This window comes from Theropithecus gelada, chromosome 1 (assembly GCF_003255815.1).
Source record: "Theropithecus gelada isolate Dixy chromosome 1, Tgel_1.0, whole genome shotgun sequence".
NCBI lineage: Eukaryota > Metazoa > Chordata > Mammalia > Primates > Cercopithecidae > Theropithecus > Theropithecus gelada.
Window position 1 is genome coordinate 94,910,814 of NC_037668.1, and position 26,754 is coordinate 94,937,567.

Genomic DNA, 26,754 nt, shown 5'->3' on the forward strand with positions numbered 1-26,754 from the left:
CTGTTTAGCATTTAATCTGTGTTCCTCCACTGGACACTCCTGCCTCCTTTGGGGCAGATGGACAAGACCTACTTTTGCAAGATGTTCTGACAATGTCAATGCTTTCTTCAATGACCAAGTTTAGTGTTTATCAACCCTATGAAGAAGCATAAGCAGGATAAAGGAGCAGTAATGTGTTGAAGTCATAGTCAGTCATGACTCTCTCTATAATCACCCTGCAAGCACTCTTTAACCCCCACCAAACTAGTTTTACCCCCTCCACTACACTGAAGCTGTTCACTGCAAAGTTACCCATGACCTCCATGGGACTAAACCCAATGGACACTCTTAGTCCTCCTGCTTGACCACTCTACAGCATTTACATTGCTGATACTCTCCCTTCTTTTAGCTATACTCTCTTCCCTTGACTTCTGGAGCCCCATACTCTCTGAAACCTCTCCTGGCACTCTGGCTGCTCCTTCTCATCCTGTTTTGCTGGTTCCTCCTCTTCTCACAGAGCTTTAAAGTTTTACATTCCTCAGGGCTCAGTCTTGGGTCTTCTTTCTTTATTCTGTGTATTCTTACTAAATCTCATTCCATTCCATAGTTTCAATTATGATTTATTGTTTGCCAATGCTTACCAAATCTACGTTACTTATGTTCTCTCTAACTCCAAATTAATGTGTCTGACTGCCTCCTGAATATCTTCACTTGGATAACTCTCTGGTATGCTGCTCAACATGCCTGAAACTAATCTCATCATTATCCCTTTAACTCCAACATTCTGCTTCTCTATTATACTTTACTGTATCAGGTAATGAATCCTGACACTTGAGATCCTAGCTGTCTTATTTTGCCATCCAAATACTTACTACTTTGCATTTATCAGATCAGAACAACATAATTTAATCAATGTGTTGAACCAGTATATTTTGTATGAGAATATTAAGATGATCGAGATCTCTGTGAACTATACTGTGGCAAAGAGTAAAAGATTGGATGTCAATCCAATGATGCTACACTGCTGGCCCTGACATGTAAGAGGTAAACTGTTTTAGTTGAACCCTATAAATTAATATAGAGACAAAACATTTGCCATGTTAGTAGCTACACACTAGGTGTCAGGAAATGTCATGTTGATTCGCCCTAGTACAAACACTACATCTGGAGCATCAACTAACATTGATTAAGTTTATAATTAAGTTTATAATCACACTCAGTTATTTGATAAGATTTTCCTTCTGCAGCAGACAAACAGATTATTTAAATGGAGATGTGATAGGATTCATCCATCTTTCAAGTCTTTGATGATGGCACTAATCTCTGCAGTTCCTCTAAATATGTGGTATATCTTTTTTTGTACTGTCCTGAAAGGGAAGGAAAGCTCCAGAGGCTTCCTCTTTCTACTATCATGGTCCTTATTCCATTGATCACAGAGACACTGCAAGGATTTTACCAGCTGCCAAGCATATCTATTATGCCTAAACATGTATCTCTTCCAATTAAAGAGCTGGAGACAAAAACACACAGTGGATTTGTAGACCTACTGAGCACATTGTGTTTCAAAGTTGGGCTAGGTCTCCAATTATCACCTGACCCACTTCTATAGTCTAAATGTGTGTGTCCCCCCCAACAAATCCATATATTGAAATTATCATGTAAAAATAGAGACGAATCTCTAAGTAAAAAGGTTTTATTTGAGAATAGTATACAAGAAGTAGGATTGTAATTTGGGACCTATATACAAACCAGGATGACCTCCAGTATGTATGGAGAACAGAGCAAAAGGTTAGGATTTTATTGGAGAAAGAGGAGATTTATGCAACTTGTTTTAAAAGAAAGTTTTTTGGTGCTGGCAGCATCTTACAAGAGCTGGAGAGTTCTGATATGTGAATGGCAGTAGTCCTTAGGGAGGACTTGTCATCTTGGAGTTTCAGTTAGGCCTTTACATTTAGAATTGGGTTTGTGAGTCAGTGTGTCAGCATGTGTTCTTGTGTAAGCGGCTAGCTGTTCTTGTGCTGCCAGCTGTCTTTGTGTGACTGACGTAGTAAACTGTTTTGGAAAAATGTCTTGTGATAGTTTGTGTTATCAGGCAAGTTGTGTGTGAGAGCCCTACCAGCATGGCCTTCCCTAGCTCCATTTTGCTAGGGTTTGACAGAAGTGACTACATTTTGAATCTGACAATGTTTACAAAATCCTAACCTCTAAGGTGATAGTTTTAGGAGGTGAGGCCTTTAGGAGGTGATTTGGTCATGAGGGTGAAGCCTTCATGAATAGAATTGGTAGCCTTACAAAAGAGCCCTGAGAGAGACCCCTCACCCCTTCCATCATGTGAGGACACAGCTAGAAGACACCACCTATGAACCAGAAAGCAGGCACTCACCAGACACCAAATCAGCCTGCATCTTGATCTTGGATTTTGCAGCCTTCAACTGGGAGAAATCAATTTCTGTTGTTTCTAAGCTACCCAAAGAATAATATTTCATTAAAACAGCTTGAACTGACTAAGACACTACATAAGCCCCCAGTGTAACTAGTAGACTGCAGGGTTGTGAGTGCCCAGGAATTAGTATCCATTGGCCAGTGCTCCCACTGTCAGAAGAGGCTCAAAAGGACTTGACAATTCAAAATTCTTAACCCCATTTAAGCCCAAACAAATGTGTACTCATTCCAAGTTTTAGGGTCATTTTCTTTCCATTTTTTTAAACTTATACATGAAAGACCTAACAAGGTTGTAAATTCAACTGATGTTGTAAAAATTGTAACTGGCCAATTAAATCTTTTTTTTATTTTTAACAATATCAGCCCTGTGGCTGCAAGAAAAGAGAGATTCTTTTAGGACTGCTATAGAATCATTTTGGCACTCTAATGAGACTTTATAAAGAATGTAAAGACCCAAGTTTCTTATTCTTTTTGTATGTGTTTTATTAAACTCAAGAATCTATCCCACACCATAGTCCTCACAAGCATTACTACTGCTAACAGTTAGATGCAGCAGGCACATGCTCCTAAGGCACTTGGTTCAGTAGGAATGTCATCACAATTAACTGCAGGTGACAATTTAATGAATCATGATACTTCTGCATGACATGGATTACCGGAATTTATTTCACATTAGTGGGGAGCTCAGCACTTCATTCAAGCTCAAGGACGAAACCAAACAAATCCCGAATACCCAACTTCTAAGTCTTTTCTAGTACCAATTTCTATATCAATCAAGGTCCAGTCAAGAGACAGAAACCACACACGTTATTTGATTCGAGGTAATTCTACATTAAAAAATGTTAACTAGGTAAATGAAAGCTTAAAAAGAAACACTTCAGAAGTCTCCCAAAGCATAAGGTATCATGGAGGTAGCAACTGCAGGAAGGGCTGAGGGAACAATGGAAAGAGGCTAGAATTACCAAAACTTAGAAACTTAGAGGAGGAACTCCAATAGCTAAAACTCAGACTTCTGAGGAAGAAATGCTGCTCAAGTGATTCTAGGGTCTTTGGGTTCAAAAGAGGATCCCCATAAGCCTGAAATTCAGACCCTTGAAGAGAGAACACTATCTGGTTAGTGCTGTTGGCTCAGTGTGGACATGGAGGTGGGAGGGGAGTAGGGGAGGGAGGGGTAGGAGGGTAAGTGCACCGGGAACACAGTGCTGTGATATAGGCTGTTCTCTAAATTTAGGGAAAACTGCAAACTGCATTCAGCTACTGCTATGGGAAGAACTTGCTACTTCTGAGACAAAGAATCATTGCTAGACTCATGCCACCAGGAAGCACATGGGAAGAAACATTTCCTTTCTTCTCCTCCAGCTACCCAGTATCCCTCTAGTGCCACGTATGGAAGAGTTTACATAGAACCAGCCAGCAAAGCAGAAATGTGTTTTGCAGAATACAAGCATCAGCTTCACAAAGTAGAATATAGAAGAGTAGGTTTGGAGTTGAGAGACAATTAATACGTGGCACACCCATTTTAGTAAAGGTGTCGCCATCTGCCAAGTTGCCACCTTAGAAGTCTAGTAGTCATTCTCAGAGCCTGTCTCTTCTAACTTGCCATATATAAGCTGCTAAATATCTCTCAAGTCTGAATCCACTGCCATAACCATCATCATCAAGACGTCTGCAATGACATCCTAACTAGTCTTCAGGCTAGATGACTCTCCCCCTCCAATTCATTCTGTAAAAATACAGATCTGGGCCAGGCACGGTGGTTCGCACCTGTAATCCTAGCACTTTGTGAGGCCAAGGCTGGTGGATCACAAGGTCAGGAGTTTGGGACCAGCCTGGCCAACATGCTGAAACCCCATCATACTAAAAATACAAAAATTAGCTGGGCATAGTGGCAGACGCTTGTAATCCCAGCTACTTTGGAGGCTGAGGCAGGAAAATTGCTTGAACTCTGGAGGTGGGAGTTGCAGTGAGCCGAGATCACACCCACTGCACTCCAGCCTAGGCAACAGGGTGAGACTCCACCTCAAAAAAAAAAAAAAAAAAATGCAGATCTGGTTATTAGAATAAAATATATCTCCTGCTTTATTTCACAATACTCTCAATTTGGCTCTCCCTTCTGTATTTATGCTTGTTGTTCTTTTACTTTGTCAAACACATCTTCTCATTCTTTGACCTTTGCATCTGTTCATCACTTGGCTTATGGACTAACCTCCCATTCCTACAAACTCCAGCTTCCTCCTCTGGCTGACTCCTTTAAGTCTCAAGTAAAGTACATAATATTCAGTGAGGTCTTCCTGAGCCCCAGATATCATTCCTAAATGCTCCTTTAGAGGCATAATAATTTGAGTTACTAATTAAAATATTATTTTCCTCCCCTCTGCCTAGTGCCTTACCCTCACCATTCACATTCGAGCCATAATGCATAGGCTGCTGTTTATCCCTGATGGTTGCTATTGGAGTGTACTCAGATGTATGATGCAGGTTCTTAGATTCTGTACTTAAAATTTAATGGTGCATAAATATTTTAGAATCTTTTTTCCCCTGCCTATTCATTCTAAACTAGATAAACAATTTTGAAACCTCTACTCTCACAGTCTTCCCCAACTTAGTTGATGGACATACTATCCTTCCAGTTGCTTAGAGCAAAAACCTTTAATTCCTCTCTTTCTCTCACAGCCCACATCTAACCCTCAGCAACTCGCATCACTATCTTTAAAATAGATCTATATTCCAACATTTATTACTTCCTGTACTCATGCCTTAGTCCAAGCCACCATCTGCTCTTGCTGAAATACTGTAATTGTCTCATCATTGGTTTCCCTGCTTCTATCTTGGACTCATCTTTTCCCATCAATCCTTTCTGCACACAGCACTCAGAATGATCTTTTTAAAGATAAGTCAGACATCACTCCTCTGCTCAAAAACATTCAATCACTTCTGTTCTTTCTCTGAATAAAATTCAATGCCTTACAGTCTTATACTGTAAGACTTTATATAATCTGGCCTCTTGTTACTTTTGTAATATGATCCTCTACTCCTCTTCACACCACTTCACTCCACTCCGCTGGTTGGTGCTGTTCACTAATGAGGGTAGTAGGGGAGGTGGCGGGGGTGACGTGGTAATGAGGCTAATTCTGCAAATTCAAGAAGAATTACAGACTCCATTCAGCTACTGCTATAGGAAGACCTTGCTGCTGCTGGGGTGAAGAAATAATTGTTGGAGTAATACTACCAGGAATCAAACAAGAAGAATTTTCCACCTTCTCCTCTAGCCTCCTTACTGTTCTTAGACTACTTCGACCATACTTTACTTCAGGGCCTTGGCACTTATTATTATACTGCCTGCCTGAAACACTCTTTGCACTTATTATTATACTGCCTGCCTGAAACATTCTTTCTACAGATGGTTCACTTCCTCACTTAATTCAGGTCTTAACTCAAATGTCTCCTTATCAAAATGGTCTTCTCAAAACTGAAAAAAGAATTGAATGAAGAACTAAATAAATGAAGAGCTATGCTCTGTTCATAGATAGAAACGCTCAATATTGTTAGGATATTAATTCTCTCCAAATTTATCTACAGTTTTAATGTAATTCCTATCAAAATTCCAGCAAGATGTTTTATAGATAATGACAAGATGATTCTAAAATGTACATGAAAAGACAAAGAAAATAGAATGATCAAAAAATTATAAATAAGAAGAAAAAACTTGTAGAACCCACACTATCCAATTTCATGAGTCACTATAAAGCTACAGTAATTAAGACTGTGGTACTAGCATAAGGATATACATATAGATAAGTGGAGTGGAATAGAGAGCCCAGAAATAAATACACAAATATGGTTGCCTGATTTTTAACAAAGGCACACAATTTCAATGGAAAGAGAATAGTCATTTCCATAAATAGTGATGGAATAATTGGATGTTCATATGCCAAAAAGGAACCTCAGCATATACTTCATAGCTTATATAAAAATTAACTAAAAATAGATCATAGGTCTAAATGTAAAACCTAAAACCATAAAACTTCTAGAAGAAAACAGGAGAAAATCTCTATGAATTTGATGATCAATTTTGTGGTTTTTTTCATTAAAAAACATGCTGATATGATTTGGCTGTATCCCACCCAAATCTCTTGAACTATAGTTCCCATAAGCCCTACATGTTTTGGAGAGACCCAGTGGGAAGTAGTGGAATCATGGGGGCGGTTACTTCCATGCTGCTCCCATGATAGTGAGTGAGTTCTCACAAGATCTGATTTATAAGGGACTTTTCCCCCTTTTGTTTGGAGCTTCTCCTTTTTGCTGCCACATGAAGAAGGATGTATTTGCTTCCCCATTTGCTTCTGCCATGATTGTAAGGTTCCTGAGGCTTACCCAGCCTCTGTGCAACTGTGAGTCAATTAGACCTCTTTCCTTTATAAATTATGCAGTCTTGGGTTTGTCTTTATTATCGGTGTGAGAACAGACTAATACAGTACATTATGCGGTTTTCTATAGTGACTGCACCATTTTATGTTACCACAAACAGTGCACAAGAATGCCAAAGTTTCCACATCCTTACCGACATTTGTTATTTTCTTTCTTTCTTTTTTTTTTTTTTTTTTTTTTTGAGACAGAATCTCACTCTGTCACACAGGCTGGAGTGCAGTGGCACGATCTTGGCTCACTGCAACCTCCACCTGTCGGGTTGAAGTGATTCTCCTGCCTCATCCTCCCAAGCAGCTAGGACTATAGGTGTGTGCCGCCACGCCTGGCTAAGTTTTTGTATTTTTAGTAGAGATGGGGTTTCACCGTGTTAACCTGGATGATCTCGATCTTCTGACCTCATGTTCCACCTGCCTCAGCCTCCCAAAGTGCTGGGGTTACAGGTGTGAGCCACCATGCCCGGCCTATTTTCTATTTTGTTGCTAATGGCCATCCTAACAGGTGTGAGGTGATATCTCTTTGCAGAGGAATCAATTTGCATTTCCCGGATGATTTGTGAGATTGAGCATCTTTTTACATACCTGTTGGCAATTTGTATGTCTTCTATGGAGGAATGTCTATCCAAGTCCTTTGCCCATTTATAAAATTGGGTTATCTAGGATTTGTGTTTGTTTGTTTTTGCTATTGAGTCATACAAGTTCCTTTTTTAAAAATATTAACCCCTATCAGACATACGAATTGCAAATATTACTTCCCATTCTGTATTTTGTCTTTCCATTGTTTGATTATTCTATTTGTTACACAGAAGTTTTTTAAAGTCCTATTGGTCTATTTGTGCTTTTGTTGCCTGTATTTTTGGTGTCAGATCCAAGAAATTATTGTCAAGACCAATGTCATGGAGATTTTCCCCTATGTTTCTTTTAGTGTTGTTCAAGTATCATTTCCTTATTGGTCTTCTATATGGATGTCTTATCCACTAAATTTAAAGTGGATAATCAAATTATCCTACTATGATTGTGTGGCTGTCTATTTCTCTCTTCAATTCTGTCAGTGTTTGAGTCTGATATTTGGGTGCTCTGATCATTGGCACATATGTATTTATCATTGTATATATCTTGATGAATTGGCCATTGTACCATTATATAACGTGCTTTGTCCCCTGTGACTTTTTAAACTTAGTGTCTCTTTTTTTCTCATGTAAGTATGACTACTTCTGCTCTTTTTTGTTACCATTTGCATGGAATATCTTTTCTCATCTTTGTTACTTTCAGCCTATATGTGTCCTTAAATCTAACGTGAGTTTCCTGTAGACAGCATATAGTTGACTTGTTTTTTTAAATCCATTCAGTGCTACTCTGTTTTTTGATCGGGAAGTTTAATCCACTTACATTAAAAGTAATTACTGACTGGATGCTGTTCCCAGCACTTTGGGAGGTAGAGGTGGGCATATCACCTGAGGTCAGGAGTTTGAGACCAGCCTTGCCAACATGGTGAAGCCCCGTCTCTACTAAAAATACAAAAATTTTTGGCATGGTGGTGGACACCTGTAACCCCAGCTACTTGGGATGTGAGGCAAGATAATGACTTGAACCTGAGAGGCAGAGATTGCAGTGCATCGTGATTGTGCCATTACACTCTAGCATGGGTGACAGGAGCATAATTAATTGTATTCTGTCTGTCCTATAACTTTTTTTGTCCCTGTTTTCCTCTCTTATTGTCTTCCTTTTTGTTTCAATGATTTTTTAGTGACATGTTGTGACTCTTTCTCATTTTCTTTTGTGTATTTTCTATAGGTATTTTCTTTGTAGCTACCATGGATCTTACATAAAAAATCTTATAACCATGTATCTTAAGTTGCTAACAATTTAACTTCAATTGCATACAAAATCTCTACTCTTTTACTCCCCTCACACACTTTATGTTATTAATGTCACGAATTACATATTTTTATAATATGTACCATTAGCATATTTTATAGTGACACTTATTTTTATACTTTTGTCTTGTAACTTCTATACCAAAATTAAAAGTATGTTATGCACTACCATTTCAGTATTACAGTATCCTATATTTATAAGTGAGTTTTCTACTTTCATGTGTTTTCATGTTGCTGTTTAGCGTTCTTCTTTTCAACTTAAAGAATTCCCTTTCACGCTTTTTGTAAAGCCATGAATTCCTTCGGCTTCTGTTTACCTGGGAATGTTTCTATTTCTCCTTTTTTGTTGTTGTTTGTTTTAATTAGAAAGGGATTTCGCTATGTCACTGAGGCTGAAATGCAGTGGCTCTGCAGTGACTATTCACAGGTGATATCCTAGTGCACTATGCAGCCTCAAACTCTTGGGCTCAAATGACTCTCCCAACTCTGCCTCCTGAATGGCTGAGGCTACAGGTGCACAACACTGTCCCCAGCTCTCTTAATTTCTGAAGGGCAGTTTTGTCAGTTACACTGTTCTTGGCTGGCAATTTTTTTTTTCTTTCAGCACTTTGAATATTCATCCACCCCGCTTCTGGCTTGCAATGTTTCTGCTGAGAAATTCACTCATAGCCTCATAAGTGATGAGTAGCTTTTCTCTTGCTGTCTTCAAAATTCTTTTTTTTTTTTTTTGCCATTTGACATTTGATTATAATATATATTGGTATTGATAAAGGAAAAACTTCATCCGAATTAAATTTAAAGGAGTTTAATTGAGGAATGAATAATTCACACATTGGACAGCCCCCAGAATCACAGTAGATTCACAGAGTCTTCAATGCAGCGCAGTGGAAGATTTATAGACCAAAAAAAAAAAAAAAAAGCAAATTATATATAGAAATCAGCAGTGAGGTACAGAAACAGCTGGATTGGTTACAGGTTGGTGCTTGCCTTATTTGAACACAGTTTGAACAATTAACAGTTTATGAGTGGTTAAAGTATGGCCACTGGGATTGGCCAAGACTCAGTTGTTGTTACAGGCATATACTCCTAAGATAGGTTTTAAATCTTGTCTGACTATTAAGCTACATTACAGTTCATCCACAGGGACTCAAACATGGAAGTATGGAGTCCTTCTCAGGCCATATTTAGTTTGCTTTAACAGTGTACACTTCTTTCTAATCATCTAGTTGGAGTGTGTTGTACTTGCAGAATCTGGATGTTCATTTCATTTTCCAGATTTGTGAAATATTTGGCCTTTGTTTCTGCAAATAAACTTTCTGCCTCTTTCTCTCTCCCTCTCTCTCTCTCTCTTCTCTTCTCCCATATGCATAACTTGGCCCACTTGCTATTGTCACATTAGTCCCTTAGATTTTCTTAACCCATCCTACTTTGTTGTTGCTCTGGATGGAAAATTTCAAATGTCTTTGTCTTTGCTGATTCTTTCTTCTGCTTGATTAAGTTGACAGTTGAATCTCTCTAGTGAATTTTTCAATTCAGTTATTGTATTCATCAGCTCCAAAATTTCTGTGTGGTTCCTTTCAATATTTTCAATCTCTGTTGATATTTTCATTTTGTTGATAAATCACTTTCCTGAGCTTGTTGGACACCTTTATTTTGAGTTTTTTAGGTAGTTACATTCTTTAGGGTTAATTTAGGAGATATTTTGGTCCTTTAATTGGACCATGTTTCCCTGTTTCTTTATGTGTTACAACTTTGTGCTGATTTATACACTGAAAAAAACAACCACCACCCCTTCCAGTCTTCGTGGACTGTCTTTCTACAGAGAAAGACCTTCATCAAGCAGCCCAGCTAAAGACTGTAAGGGTTTCTCAAACCTTTTCTGTGGATGTATTTTCTCTGGAGTTGTGCATATAAATTCCCAAATAGAAGGATTTACCGTTTTCTTCTTTTCAGGAGCCCTAATCTCTTGCTCTCTTTGGTGTCTGTCTGTAGTGTTGTTGGTTCTCTAGAGTTTATGCAAGCCGCTCAGCACTTTGTTTTTCTCTGTGCCCCCTCGGCTTCTAGAGTATGTTGAATCCTATCAGCAATCCAAGTCAGGTAAGGCAGAAACCAGTTCTTTGGGCAGCTCCCTGAAAAGCCAGAGCATTGGATGCATATTCCACTGTTTCCTTCTGTCTTTAAAGGAGAGGTTGCTAAGCAGACTTTTGTCTGCTGTTTCACAAATCCTCTGGAGCAGTAGCAAACCTAGGTCTAGCTATCTTTTGTTGTCAGTGGCCCTGACAGCAAAGTATCTATAACATACTACATTTTGTCCATTCCCTGAGGCAGGAGAGACAGAAATCAGTCCCCTGAAAAGCCAGAACACTGGATACATGTTCCAAGTCTTTCCCTTCCCGGGAAGAAGCTTGAGTTGAGGGTTTTCTTCCACTTGTTCTGCACTGAGCCAACAGGAGGAATTATGATGAACAAGTGCATGCTACTTCACAATGTCACCTTTAGTGGTCCCCATCTTCACAGACTTTCCTGTTAGCACCTAGATTTAGGCAAGACAGCAACCAGTCCCTTGAGCAACCACCCCCAAAAATCAATGTATGCTTCAATCTTCACCTTCTCTCTACAGGGAAAAGGCAGAAGCTGGGAATTTTGTCCAGATCCTACCACACTGATCCAGGGAGAGGATTATGGTCAGTGAGTGGCACAAATTTTCATACTGACTTTGACACAGCTGGTTTCATGCTCTTCTGGAGTGCAGGGGCATCTTAAGGGGTTTCTTGATTTCTCATAAGGGAAATTGATCCATGCATTGTTGCTGCAAGTTGGTGTCTTTGTCAGGGCAAGGAAGCTCTCTGGCTTCCTATTGTGCCATATTGCTGACACCATCCTCTTGTGATGAGTTTTAAGATACAACACCAAAATCACATTCTATAATATTAAAAAACTGATAAGTTGGACTTTATGAAAATTAAAAACTTTTATTTTGCCAAAGACAATGCTAAGAGAATGATAAGGCAAGCCACAGACAAAGGGAAAATACTTGTAAATTATGTATTTTATAAGACTTCTATCCAGAATGCAGGAGCTCTTACAACTCATTAATAAGAAACAAATAAGTAATTAAAAATGGGAAACATCTGAACAGACACTTTGCCAAGGAAGATATATGGTTAGCAAATAGGTGTGTGAAAAGATGCTTGACATCATTTTTCTTTAGAAAAATGTAAATTAAAACCACAATGAAATACCACTACACACCTATTACAATATGTGTCCACAAATACTTGATATTTCTTCCTTCAGGAGATAGAGCTTATTTCTTCTACCCTTGAATGCATGCTGACCTTTAGTGACTCTAGCAAATATTCTAACAAATAAGAGTGAGGAAAAGGAAAAATAATAGCTTTGCAATAGAAAAACATGGAAGACACCATCTTAATCAAGTGATCAAGTTTAATATCACCAGTAAAGTTACGCTGTTGACATGTACTAATGGATATGATGTGATAAGAAGAACACTTCACTTCTATAGTACTGTTCTCCAGAACTCATAACCCCAGGCTAATCATAAGAAAACATCAGATAGACCTTCTACAAACTATTTGGCCAATATTCTTTAAAACTCCCAAGGTCATAAAAAATAAGAAAGGACTGAACAATTATCACAGATTGGAGAACAGTTTGGAGACACGATGATTAAAGTCAGTGGGATATCCTGAATTGGACCCCGGAACAGCAAAAGGACATTGTAGAAAAACTGGTGTGATTCAAATAAAATGTTGATTTTTTTGTTGTTTTGTTTTTGTTTTTTTAGTGCTCTTCGTTGGCCAATCTATCTAAAATGCCATACTTCCTGGGCTTCCTGTCCCTTAAACTTACCTTTCTTTTTAGCTTTGCCATTTCCCAACTATGTTATATTTGTTTATTGTTTGTCTTCTCCCAACAAAATATCAGCTCTATGAGAAGGGGTGGATCCAAGTTTTATGATTCACAAACATGAAGATTTTGTGAGCCCTATATAAGAAAAGTAAAGAATGTTAAATGAGGTACAAAATATATGTCTAATTAAAATAAGAAATCAGAACAAATACTTTTTAAAAGTCTAGGTAGCAAAAAATTAATACAATATTTTTATTAATTAAGCACCTGTCATGCTTCTCTATTTTTTTCTGTTTGCTACATATTCATTTGACTGTCTCTGTATGTGAAAATAATTTTGCAATATATTTCTAATGAAAGAAAAATAATTCAGTCTTTCTTCTAGCGCTTGGATAGTTTTTTGTTTTGTTTTGTTTTTTGAGACTGAGTCTCACTCTGTTGCCCAGGCTGGAGCGCAGTGGCATGATCTCAGCTCACTGCAACCTCTACCTCCTGGGTTCAAGCGATTCTCATGCCTCAGCCTCTTGAGTAGCTGAGACTACAGGTGTGAGCCACCGTGCTGGGCTAATTTTATTTTATTTTATTTTATTTTGTATTTTTAGTGGAGACAGGGTTTCACCATGTTGCCCATGTTGGGCTCAAACTCCTGACCTCAGGTGATCCACTCGCATAGGCCTCCCAAAGTGCCAGGATTACAGGCATGAGCCACTGCACCCAGCTGGCTAGTTTGTTTTTATTATTGATAAATGGAATTTACAAAACATGCATCCTAACACCCAGACAAACCTACTGAAGTATTGCTACAAATCTGTGCCCTACAAACACAAGAATTCTAATGAATTCTATTTTGTACAATTCCTATTAAGAAATGTATAGTGCATTTATAACTGTATACTTTATTGAGTATATTGCCAACAAGAGATAATTTTTTTGAGTAAGAATTAATGTAACTCAAATCCCCTCTAATAATTTTATTTGTCTAATGACTGGAAGAGTGTTTCACAACTAGCTTCTGACTCAAATCTTGTTTCAATCTTGCTTCTCCTACTCTGGTCACAAACTTTTAGAACTTGTTTCTGTAGGACAATTTAATTTCATGGTATATTTTTTGGGTCTGTACCATTGTGTCACACAGTACACAACGTACTGGTAAATTAGCATAACAGGCAGTGGTAGTATCCTTGGAAGACATCCCTACATTAGAACAACTAAATAACTTCATACAGAAGTGACTTCATACCACCCATATACATCCCATTAAGCCTACATTAGAGCTGTTTCTACCTCGACTTCTCCTTAGATGGAGTCCAAAAATATCTTCTGCCACTCAAATATTATCTAATATAAAAAGAAGTGTAATGGTGAAAAAATTGGAGTGGAGACAGCATTGTTAACCTATTGCAACTCAAATATCTTCTGCAGATTTCATAATTTAAAAAAAATGAATATAAACCAGTTGAACATGTTTCTAGGGCCCCTCATGGGGCCTAAGAAAAATCTGGTGCAGGTGAAGAACCCTGAAGCTTAAACTTCTTTAGTTTTTCATCCATGTCCCTAAGAGTAGAAGACTGTTTTTGGTCACATCTCAGTACTTAGAATAGTGCTTTACATGAAGTAGGTATACAATAAACATATTTTAAATGAATAAATTACAAAGGAGTGGGAGGAGGAAGGAAGGAAATAAAGGAGGAAGGAAGGGAGGTAAGAGAGGAAGGGAAAGAGAAAGGGAAGATGTGGAATAGTAGTTTGCATAATTTGTGTTATGGAAGCATAACATGGTTTTCCCACACTTGGCGGAAAATAACTAGTGTTACACTTATTTCCAAGGAAGAACATTACACTGGGACACATGAGGTAGTCTAGGACCCTAAGCTGTTCCACATTTTAAGAAAACAAGTCAATACAAGGAGGTAATGGATGAGCCTACTTTGGACTCAGAAGAAATTTGGGTAGAGTCAAAAAAAGAAGCTAAAGTTATGATTCAAGGTTTATATACACACATAAATCCAAGAAGGCACCTCTAAGAAATGTTGGGGTTCCTGAAGTCTTCTCCTGGTGACTCTGGAAAGGCAAGTGTTATTGATAAATCACATAGCTGTGTGTCTATATTGGCTCATCAATTCTACTTAGGGTTGATATTCAGCAGCAAGATACCAGTATGGCCACCCTGTAGTTGGAATATTTAAATATTTCCATAATTGCTAAGAAAGAGTAATTTCCCCAGGTCCTTCAAGACTTGACCTACCGCCATGGTCACCCTAGCCCCTAATCTGGAATTCCCCAGATCCCTAGCAACTAAAAGAGTAAGTCTGGGGTCAAATCCTGCTTCAGCCATAAGTTTGTTGTGATAGGCTGACACCTTTACTGTGCTCATTGTTGAGTCATGTGCATATATTCTCTGGTTCTACTAAGCAGTCAACATAGCTGTATGGAAGAACCTATGAACTAAGGGGAGGCCTAGTCTCACTCTTTGGTACCCTGTGTGTTAGCCTAGGAATACAGCAATACAACCGTTTGCTTAGACTGATGGCTCTCTAAGGTTGGGATTTCCTAGGGTGGAGCATTGGAGAGATAGTCGGCTCTCCCACAACACTACATGAGGGCAGAAAACAAATCTCTTCTAGTCACTGCTGCATTTTTAGCAGCTAGCCCAATGATGGAACATAGTAAACACAAATAATTTTTGTTTAAAAGTTGAACAGCAAAGAAGAAGGTAGAACTTTAAAGGTCTATACCTGAAAAGATCATCTAAAATCTTAGAAAAAAAATTATTAAAAAAAAGTCTCTTTTATGCAGTAGGGAATCTGAGGCCTGAAAGATTGAGGGTCTTGCCCAGAAACCATGAGTTATTAACAGGATCCGTTGCAGAACCCTGGCCTCTTGTATCTTCATTCAATGTTTTTGTTTTTGTTTTTGTTTTTCCCCTATACTGGGTGTCTCCCCTCAGATCCAAGGAGACAGGTAACCCTAGTACAAATTTCTCACAGCATGGAGAAATTCAGAGATGAACACAATTCCCTATCACCCTGTGGGAACAGAAAATTTTAAGTGAATGTCAGAATTACACAAGGACGTAATCTCATATAACAGCTGCGACTGTTTTGCTTTGCTCCTATTCTTGGAACTGGTGGGCAGGGTGAGGTCAAGAGTTTGAGCAGAGTGGGAAAGTTTGGAACAGTCACTGTAGAATGTGTGAGGGGAAGACAATAGGAGTTGAATATGAAGATTGTTGAAGACTGGAAGAATGAGGAAGAAGTTGAATAGGATGACTGCCCATGGACCAGTTACTCAGCATGGTAGATTATTTATTTATTTATTTATTTGACAGTCTTGCTTTGTCACCTAGGTTGGAGGGCAGTGGCATCTTGGCTCACTGCAGCCTTGACCTCCTGGGCTCAAAGTGATACTCCCACCTCAGCCTCCTGAATAGCTGGGATGACAGGTGACAGGCATGCACTACCTTGACCAGCTGGTTTTTTGGTGTTTGTTTTGTTTGTTTGTTTTGTTTTGTTTTTCAGGGGAGGGCTCTCGCTATGTTGCCCAGGGTGCTTTTGAACTCTTGGCCTCTCAAAGTGTGGAATTACAGGCGTGAACTACCAGGCCCAGCCAGTAGAGGAATTCGTAATAAATAATTATCCAGTTCCAACTTTCAAAAATGCTGAGTTTGAGAAATCCTGCCCTAGGGAAATTTTAAGTGTTTAGTAGTCACTGTTAGCTATTAACAGCCCTGATAATAGAACACTTCTAATCATCATTCTATCAGACAATTCTAGTCTAGAAGATTTTCAAGACTCTTTTTACCTCTGAGGTCCTAAGCAAAAAACAGTGAAAGAAACAATAAAAACAGCAAGATAGTAAGGATCGATCTTACTATCCTTACTAGACAAAAAATACAATGAAAAAAATAAGCAAAAAAATAAAATGGAACTGCCTTTGAGTCATTAATTTCCGATTAAAGCCCTTAAACCTGCATAGCTCTTAACTGAAATAGAAAGCTCATATTTTGATTCTGCATTTATTGTTCATACAAAAGTGTGGTATTTGGATCAAATGAACTATTGTCTCTCTGTGGGCACGCTGACAAACTAGATGCTGCTTTGTAATCTGTTGTGCATTCCTACGCTTCTTTCTTGTTATCCTACTGTTATAGCTATAAATGTGTAGTCCTACCTCTTTTCTTGGCAGACACTTCAGAGTGCAATAGAGAGTAAATAGGATTTACACTTACTATTATCCCCTCAGCTTTAATAATGACTGGTTTTAATTCTCCCTTTGAGTGCTGAAATAAAACACCTTCCTGCTCATAGCACACCTGCATCCAATCCTGGGCACCTGATTTCTGGAGAAAAATGAGATGTCTCTGGTATTTTAAAATATCTGAATAGCTTCCAGGCAGAACAGAAATGTTTTAAAAAATTATCCAGTACTTAGAAATAAGAGAGGTGATTACTTAAGTTCCTTTCAGTGGAATGCTGGGCAATTGTTCGATGGATACTTGATGAATTAAGTCTGTAAGGTTGTGCACCTTTGACTCTCTATTTGGAAGAGGTTAACTGGTGGAAAACCAATAGCAGTGCAAATGATTCTTGCCCAGAGCAATGCAAATGGAATTTATCTATAGAGATATAATTGATTTTCCCCTAGTAGAAAAGATAATTTTAAAGTTTTCAGTTTATTACCTTATAGGGTATTAACCAGTTTTGCATGTATTAGCATATTCACTTTAGTATTGACTGCGTCGACTACATAAATCTGTCTTTATATTTTCCTTCAAACTGTTTTAACATCTTACTCTTTATTCACTAATGAGTGGAATAAAATCTTTGACACATTCACGTTATATTTCTATGAGAGTCATGCTTTTTAACTTTTTGGAAAGTATACGTATTGCTCCTGGATCAAGTGTTCCTTAATTGTGCCCCAGGTGCCTCTCACCTCCCTAGCCTCACAGTAGTCCCAGCCTTGTCTTAACCCCCAACTTTTGGTTGATTTTAGCCAATGGGAGGTAGTACAGGTTCAAGAGGGCAAGGGGAGAGTGAGGTTCTAGTACTTATTATTCCAGATTCCTCCGTGGGATTTTGCCTTGGACGGGCAACATGCTGCTGTCTATTTTGGGATTCCTGTAATCTCTTCTTTTCTTCAGTTCGGTAGGCCTGGGGTGGGTGCTAGCTCTGGGGCACCACATTATCTCTGTGGTTTCCCCACATAATGGCCCTTATTAAATTCCACTCAAAGTATCCACTTTTGTACCATCCGATTTCTGTTGCAAGATCTGCAAATAGAATGGGCTGCTTTTAGAAAAGTGACTCCACTCCATTCCAGGGGTGTTCAAGCCAAGGTTAGATGACCAGAAGACACTAGTGCCATCAAGGAGTTCTCTGCTCTGGGAGAAGGCAAAACTGTGCAACTATGATTTCTAAACATGGAGGCTGCATAGGTCTACAAAAAGCTATCTTGTATATGTGTGTGTGTGTGTGTGTGTGTGTGTGTGTGTGTGTGTGTGTTGTATGCAGGAGTGATGGGGATTGGGAAAGAGAAATATCAGAAAGGAGAAACATATTGCAATGTTACCATATATGTAGCCAAGGGAGATTTGTTGATGGTCTGGAAGGGACATCTAGGTTAGTAAAAGAGAGGGCTGAAATTGAGGGAGAGATTTTGCTGGATCAAATTGAGAGACAGGACTAGCTGGATTTCCTGGCTGACTAAGAATTCCTAAGCCTAGCTGAGGAAGGCGACCACACCCACCTTTAAAACGGGGCTTGTAACTCAGCTCACACCCGACCCATCAGGTAGTAAAGAGGGCTCACTAAAATACAAATTAGGCTAAAGCAGGAGGTAAAGAAATAGTCAAATCATATATCACCTGAGAGCACAGGGGGAGAGGCAATAATTGGGATATAAACCCAGGCATTCAAGCTGGGAGTGGGCAACCCCCTTTGGGTCCCCTCCCATTGTACGGGAGCTCTGTTTTCACTCTATTAAATTTTGCAACTGCACACTCTTCTGGTCTGTGTTTGTTCTGGTTCGAGCTGAGCTTTTGCTCACTTTCCACCATTGTTCTTCGCCGCCATCGCAGACCCACCATTGACTTCTACCCCTCCGGATCTGGCAGGGGGTCCGCTGCGTTTCTGATCCAGTGAGGCCCCCATTGCTGCTCCCGTTTGGGCTAGAGGCTCGCCATTGTTCATGTGCAGCTAAGTGCCTGGGTTCGTCCTAATAGAGCTGAACACTAGTCACTGGGTTCCACGGTTCTCTTCTGTGACCCTCCACTTCTAATAGAGCTATAACACTCACCGCATGGCCCAAGGTTCCATTCTTTGGAATCTGTGAGGCCAAGAACCCCAGGTCAGAGAACAAAAGGCTTGCTGCCATCTTGGGAGCAACCGCCACCATCTTGGGAGCAGCCTGCCACCATCTTGGGAGTTCTAAGAACAAAGATCTGCGGGTAACAAAATGTGTCAAAATTGGTGACTATTTAGATCTGCTTTAAAAAATTGTGACTACCTAACTGTGGGCTCTGAGTAAGAGCATACCAGTCTTGTGTTCAGGTATAGATTTAACTTGGATATACTAAGAACTTAGTACTCTGTGTAACAGAAAAAAGTTTCCAGATGCGCTGCCTATAGTATGATCAAGATGGTGAAATGTCATCTCAGATTTATCTGTGCAATATTCTCATAAAAGGCCTTCTTTGTCGTAGAGAACCCATGTTAAATTTCAGTCCCCATGCTAGAACAAGTAGAAGTCTATGCTCAGACCTGGCTGGTTTTTCTTTTTTTTTAATTTTTTAAATTTTAAAAATTTTTTTTGAGACAGTCTTGCTCTGTCACCCAGGCTGGAGCATGGTGGCACGATCTCAGCTCACTGCAATGTCCACCTCCTGGGTTCAAGCGATTCTCCTGCCTCAGCCTCCCGAGCAGCTGGGACAACAGGCATGTGCCACTATGCCCAGCTGATTTTTATATTTTTAGTAGAGATGGGGTTTCACCATGTTGGCCAGGCTGGTCTTGAATTCCTGACCTCAAATGATCTACCTGCCTCTGCCTCCCAAAGTGCTGGGATTACAGGTGTGAGCCATCACTCTGGCTGGTACTTTAAGAGCTGGTGTAGGTAGGGAAATGGGTGAGGCTGACCCAGGCTACCAGAGTCTCAGTTCTGGGAAAGTGTGGCTCAGCAAGGAAGGGAAGATTGATGACTTGTAAATAGTTTGAATTGCTCTAGTGGCTCTCCCTGCCACCCCATCCACACTCACTGTGGGCTAGTACCTGTGTCAGACACTGGGGATCCAAAAATCACTAGTAAGACATAGATCTGCCCTACAAGACTTTCCCATCTCTGACAGTATCAACCGAGTGATCTTTTAAATCTTAAATATTATGTAATGAAATCAGTATCTTTGACAAGAGGCCTTTTGGGAAAGCACATTGGAAGATATGTGTTGGGGCTAGAGGGGACTAAAAAATAATGCCCATTTTCACCACCCAAATTTGAAAGCAACTGATAGATGCAGCAGGTAGGTTGATGGTAATTATAACATAGTTATATGTTTGCACAGCATGGCTTAGGTTCAAAGATGAATGGACTTGTTTAGGACACTGTTCTGCCTCCCCATCTCCAAGTATGGCATTGCTCATCCAGTTGGAGATTCAGTAGACCGTTTGAGTCTACCAAATGCACACATCAATCGGAATGCTGCTATCTCTAAACTGGGACAAAAAGGGAAGAAAGTAATCAATTCTCTAGCACTTACAATCTTTTAATAGATTAGTCTTACCCAGTTCAGAAACGGGCTAATTGCTGTCACCCCAAATCAGGTTTCACGCTCATCAGTGGGGAAAAGTAAGTAATGGATGGGGTGGAGGTTGTGAGTGTTCCTACAGATAAAACTTTCTTCCAATGGGAAACAAGAAGAGTGGGGAAATAAATGTTCATTGTCATTTTCCCCTACCTTTTGATCTTAATCATTAAGTTTATGGTCAATCAGGGTCTATCTATCATCCCTTGGAAAGGAGATGAGCAGCTACAAGGGAAGTCTTGCTCCCACCTTTTGAGATTGCTTCAGTACTGTGCCTTTTTGGCTTCTCCTAGGAGTGTTGGTGAAGAGTGTTATTTTTGTAGCCAGAGGTTCTTATTTCAGATAAATACATTTAAATCATCATATTAATTAACTCCAAGACCATTATTTGTCAAGATAGAAACATTTGGCTGCTAGGCCCTTTACATGGGTTATTATTTTTTCTAGTTGGCTCAGGGAAGCTCAGCTCTGTTTATTGTAGTACCTTAGTGACCACAGTTCTGTAAGGGGTGGAAGGTAAATGCCTTGCCCACTGTGGGCTGGTACTATAAAAATGTTAAAGGAAAACTTTAGACAAATTAAATTTCACAGTTTATCTGAACAAAGAAAAACTCATGAATTGGGCAGCACTCAGAACCAGAAGAGGTACGAAGGATTCTGCTTAGCATTGTTAGTAGGAAGCTTTTATAGGCTGGCACAGAAGCAAAATAGAGAAATCACCTGATTGGCTACAGCTAAGTGTCTGCATTATTTGGGCTTGGTGTGATGAGCTGGCTGCCTGTGATTGGCAGAAACCTGACTGAAATCTGGCTGCTTGTGATCAGATGAAATGCAACTATTTATTATACTCCTAAGTTTCAGTTTGCTTATGTATGAAGTTAGGTTGCAGTTTGTTATATAAAAACTCAAAGTACAGAGATGACCTCAGGCAAATGGCCTCCTGCTTATTTAATTTAACAGAAGTAAGCAGACCACAGTTCCCTGATGAGATATTTGAAAGAAAATTCATGGCTCTCCGGTTTCCAAGCTGTCCTATAGATATAGTGGCTCCTTTTTGGCCTCCTAGGGGCCAATAAGACCAGGAGCATTTACAGAGGGACAAAGGCAACCTTTACCTAGAGTAATCCACAGATCCCAACTGGCCGGCTAGTCCAGGAAACAGCACAAACTCAATCCTCTCCCTGGAACAGAGACTGGCCTCCAAGGCCATACTCAGATCTCCGTATCAGAATAGAAGCCAAGTCTGGCCTTGCACTCTGCTGCTTGAAGACCCTAGTAGCTGTTTAGTTTAGAAGATGATAAATTAAAGCTGGAGTAGAGCTTAGGTTGTCATCTTCTCAGAATCCACTGCTTCTTGTTCTTGAGCTGCTTTAATGGAGAATCCTCAGCCAAATGTAATTTTAAAGTTAATTTAGTGCCTTCTTAAAGGATAAAGCTCACAAGTTCCCGCAGAAACTCCCAAAAATAACGAATACAGAAATTCTCAGTAGTAATTTCAGCCCACCTTGGGTTAAAATCTGAATACTGTAGTTTTTAGCATTTAACTTAGAAAAGTTTGGAGAGAGAAACTTTTGGGAGTATCTTTTTAGAAATTACACTGGCTGGGCATGGTGGCTCACTCCTGTAATCCCAGCCCTTTGGGAGACCGAGGTGGGCGGATCACTTGAGGCCAACATGGTAAAATCTGCGTCTCAACTAAAAATGCAAAAATTAGCCAGGTGTGGTGCCACACACCTGTAATCCACAGCTAACTTGGGAGGCTGAGGCAGGAGAATGGCTTGAACCCGGGATGCAGAGGTTGCAGTGAGCCAAGATTGAGCTACTGCTACACTCCAGCCTGGGTGACAGGCGAGACTCCGTCTCAAGAAAGAAAAGAAAAGCAAGAACAGAAAATCAAACACCGCGTGTTCTCACTCATAGGTGGGAATTGAACAATAAGATCACTTGGACATAGGAAGGGGAACATCACACACCGGGGCCTATTGTGGGGAGGGAGTGGGGGGAGGGATAGCATTAGGAGATATACCTAATGTAAATGACAAATTAATGGGTGCAGCACACCAACATGGCACATGTATACATATGTAACAAACCTGCACGTTGTGCTCATGCATCCTAGAATTTAAAGTATAATAAAAAAAAAAAAAAAAAAAGAAGAGAAGAGATCACACTTACATTAAGAGCAGGCTTACAGAGAAAAGGAGGGAGTAGAAAGGAAATTTCTATTGAATGCTACAAAGCTCAAAGTACTAGATGCTATTTTATGTAATCCTGAGAATAGCAGCATAATAAATTATTGTTGTCTCCATTTTAAGGTGGAGATACAATAAACTGAAGCTCAGATAATTTACATTATTTGCCCCAGTTTGCTCCTATCTGCCCTATTCCAAGGCCTAAACTTGTTTCTCTTATACTAAGTATCAAGAGAAACTACCGTCATGACTTGTACTAATATTAGGTATATTTTCTAATTCTTGTTATTCTGATCATTAGTGCTTAAAAAGAGTTTGTTTTATGTTCTGAGTTGGCAGTGTAGTTAGGGAAGCTGTTTTGCTTTGCAGTAAGTTTGGATGAGGGAAAACAGGGGGAGAACATATAAAAGCAACCAGAGAAGAATGAAGGGGAAAAGAAAAAGACAGCTTCATTACTTGGAGCTGCAGCAGCGTCTCCTTTTCCCAGCCAGCAACTGGAAGCAAGTATGCCCCTCCCCTACCTCCTACAGACCTGAGCCCAACACCTTATCTTGAAGCTTTTCTCTCTCTCTTCTTTCATTCACACAATCTCCAGGTACATCTCTCCTCTTCCACGTCCATTTTTCTTTTTTTTTTTTGAGACAGAGTCTCGCTCTGTCACCCAGGCTGGAGTGCAGTGACCCGATCTCAGCTCACTGCAAGCTCCGCCTCCCGTGTTTACGCCATTCTCCTGCCTCAGCCTCCCGAGTAGCTGGGACTACAGGCGCCCGCCACCTCGCCCGGCTAGTTTTTTGTATTTTTTAGTAGAGACGGGGTTTTACTGTGTTAGCCAGGATGGTCTCGATCTCCTGACCTCGTGATCCGCCCGTCTCGGCCTCCCAAAGTGCTGGGATTACAGGCTTGAGCCACCGCGCCCGGCCTCACCTCCATTTTTCTCTCCTTGTCATTCTTTTTGAGAGTCCAAACCTCCCTCTAGTTGTGAAGATGCTCCTGAGTAGTATTGATGATGATGCATAATAAAGAAAATCTCCAGTCTGAAGTAGAAGCAGAGGAACCTAAACCAGTTTACCTCCTCACCCTTAAATGTTCCAAAAGACCCCGAAAGCCTTTTCTTAACTTAAATGCATTTAATTCAATCTGTTTTTCTTCAAGTAGTAACAGTCAAGATTGAAAAATTATTTCCTTACTCAGTTTTCTCTTTTAGTTATTGGAATTACAAAATTATTGCTTTTTACCATTTTCATATAAGCTCTATGGGATTAAATTTTAAGTAAGTTTCTGTTATTTAATTTTGGAATTTATTACTTACAAGATTATTTTTATGTGAAATGCATTTCTGAATTCCAAACAAATGGATTACCAATAAACTTTCAAAATGCAACTTGTTTCTAAATTGAATTTTGCCTTTATACTGTTCAAGTTAATGAGAAAGTAAAATAACAATGTAATAATATAATTTAAAATGTTTAATACCTTATAGAATTTGCTACCAAAAATTTTTAGATTAAGGATAGTTATTCTTTTATTTAACAATTCAGAAAAAAGTTAAAGTTTGCAAAAACATTATATAATAATGAAGTTCCAACATCTACTAACAATAATAAAAAACTATTCAAAGTTTTACAAAGCCTTTTTAATTGCACAAATTGTTAATGTAATACTATTGATGATGATTTGCTGAAATGCTGATATACAGTTAACTCCACGTTCATTAAATTAATGATAATTTGTCTTATTTGATATTCAATTATAGAAAAAGAGTATTGATGTTATTTGGCTTCCAACAGCGCATTTCCAGAGTCAGACTATACTGTTCTTGGTCCTGAATCAGAGTTTAGTATAGAAAGGCTGATGATTGAGCAATCTAATTGAGATAATAGAAAGTCATGAACTAGATCCTCTTGGTGATAATTATTTCCTAATTTTGTCCTATTATTTACTACAAATGTTGATTGTTCTTGAACAGATGACTGCTGACTTGTAATTCCAATGTCTATGCTTTGCTTTCTTATATGATCAATTCGAACATTACTATTTGGATAAGAATTTCTTTTATAATTTTGGAACTTGGATATTTGCTTCTTGTTGCTCCAATATTGTTGCATACATGATATTTTATGAGGCATTTAAAATTTCACTTGACGAGTTTAATAAATTATCCAGTGGTGTTACATTATTTAATTTATATATGTATTTAAAAGGCTTTGAATAACATTTGACAGGTGAGGCACTGGATGTGGGTATGCTCGTTGGTTCTTCTATAGAAAACATTCTTTCAAATTTTCCAGTTTGGGCACTAATTTCATGAATAACAGCTTTATCAAGGTAACCCACAAATTGTTCTGTTAGGCTAGAAAAGTGCTGTGAGAAATTATAGAGTGTATTCCAAGATCTGTTTTCTGGTGTCTGCTTATTAGTTTTCCTCTTTGGTGTATCATCGACAGTTGTGTGGCCTACTTTAAAAGACATGGGGATCTGTATATCTTTTCTCTGTGCTGTAGGCATTGTTTTTTGGGGTTTGAAAAGAGAAATAGATTGATCACCAATTATAGATTTGAGGATTTCACAATTTCTTTCTAAAACAAAATTTGTTCTTTTATGTGGGTAATTGTTTTCATTTTTCAATGGATGAGAAGAAAATCTATTTTTTGTCAAAAGTAACATTCGTACATATTCTGAGTCATGGAAAATTATGGGATTTGTGTCCTTTTGTTCCTGTGGATTAAAGAAAAGAGTAATTAGTCGTAAGTTCATTGAGTCAAGAAAGCTCCATATATTTTAAAACATGTAAATAAAATTGTAAAATATTCTAAAAATGACTACATACAAATATTTAATATGAACAGTAGCATTATTCAAATATATGAAAATACTGTACTTGTATATAACATACATCCTTCTTATCTTAATATTCTATAGAGATGTTAGTCATGAAACTTGAACTTTTGACCTTAAATGTTTTCTGAAATAAATTGGAATATGAAAAAATAAATATATTTGTTAAATATCTGAGGTACTGTCATTGAGAAATAGGGTAGTTGTACTGGCATTTCTTAGGTTTCCATATTCTAGAAATTAAAAAGCATACCAAAAAATGGATTGAATCAAAGTTCAGAAGAGACATAACTGATTACAGGCCAAAATTACAAATCTGGATATTCTAGTAAATAATTCAAAAAATTAAAAATTATCTCTACAACTGATATTATTGTACCCTAATACTTAGCACCTAACACCTGACACCTAAAAAGTGCTCAATAAATATTTGTGGAATAAAATAGCCAAAGTAATAGACTGACTCGAGAATAGATCATTTTTATCACAGTAATAGCCAAGTCTGCTATCATTACTGAAAAGATGACAAAGATCTAGTTTTGCAATCCACTGGTGATGCCAATATTACCTATTTAGCCATCATAATGGATGTTTGTAATGTTTTTGGTCTGTCCAACGCCTTAGGACATTTTCTGCTTGATAAGTCTATGTACCCTTAGGTAGAGGCAAGAACCATGTTTGTCAGCTTCTTTGCGGTTAGGACATAGGCATTTGCTCTAGGCTTTGCCATTCAGATACACCTATGAAGTCTTCAGTTCAGAGAAAGCAAGCACTGTGAAAAAGTATTGGGAAAACTATTCTAGTGAGGGTGGTAGGAGTTATATCTAGCTTTGAACAACAGCAGTAGCAAATGTCTTAGAGTATTCCCTGCTCAGCATCGGAGTTATAAACTGTTATCTGTGACAATAGCATGGGCCTCAGTGGAGCAGTCTGGGGCTATATAATTAGGTGATTCCTGGCTAGACAGCTTTTGAGCCAGACTGCCTCTCTAGAGAGCATGAGTTACTAAATAGCCTTTAATAAATGCACTTTCTGGTTGAAAAAGCCAAAACAGATTATTAGAAAAATAGACACATAGTCATGGTCCCATCATTTTAGAACTGGGATCTTGTTATATTGTACAGGCTGGATTCAAGTGCCTGGGTTCAAGCAATTCCCCTGCCTCAGACTCCAGAGTAGCAGGGATTACAGGTGCACACCACTGCATTCTGCTAGATTGCTACAGTCATTTTTAAAAAAATCCTTTTTATTTTATAGTTCTATTATAATCAAGCAAATTTGATAGAGCCTTCTTCATAAAGAAAAACACTGAATTTTCAGCTAGTGTAAAGGAA

The 26,754-nt window shown here is 38.8% G+C and overlaps 1 protein-coding gene across 2 annotated transcripts in view; it reads right to left on the reverse strand.

Moving 5' to 3' along the window:
• Positions 1-23,872: 23,872 nt before the first annotated feature.
• Positions 23,873-26,754, reverse strand: part of C1H1orf141 (chromosome 1 C1orf141 homolog) — a 61,397-nt gene continuing 58,515 nt past the window's right edge. For both annotated transcript variants that reach the window (XM_025356157.1, XM_025356166.1), the window contains one exon: positions 23,873-25,300. In XM_025356157.1, the coding sequence (XP_025211942.1) occupies positions 24,701-25,300 (600 nt within the window). In that variant the 3' untranslated portion in view covers positions 23,873-24,700. The remainder of the gene's footprint in view (positions 25,301-26,754) is intronic.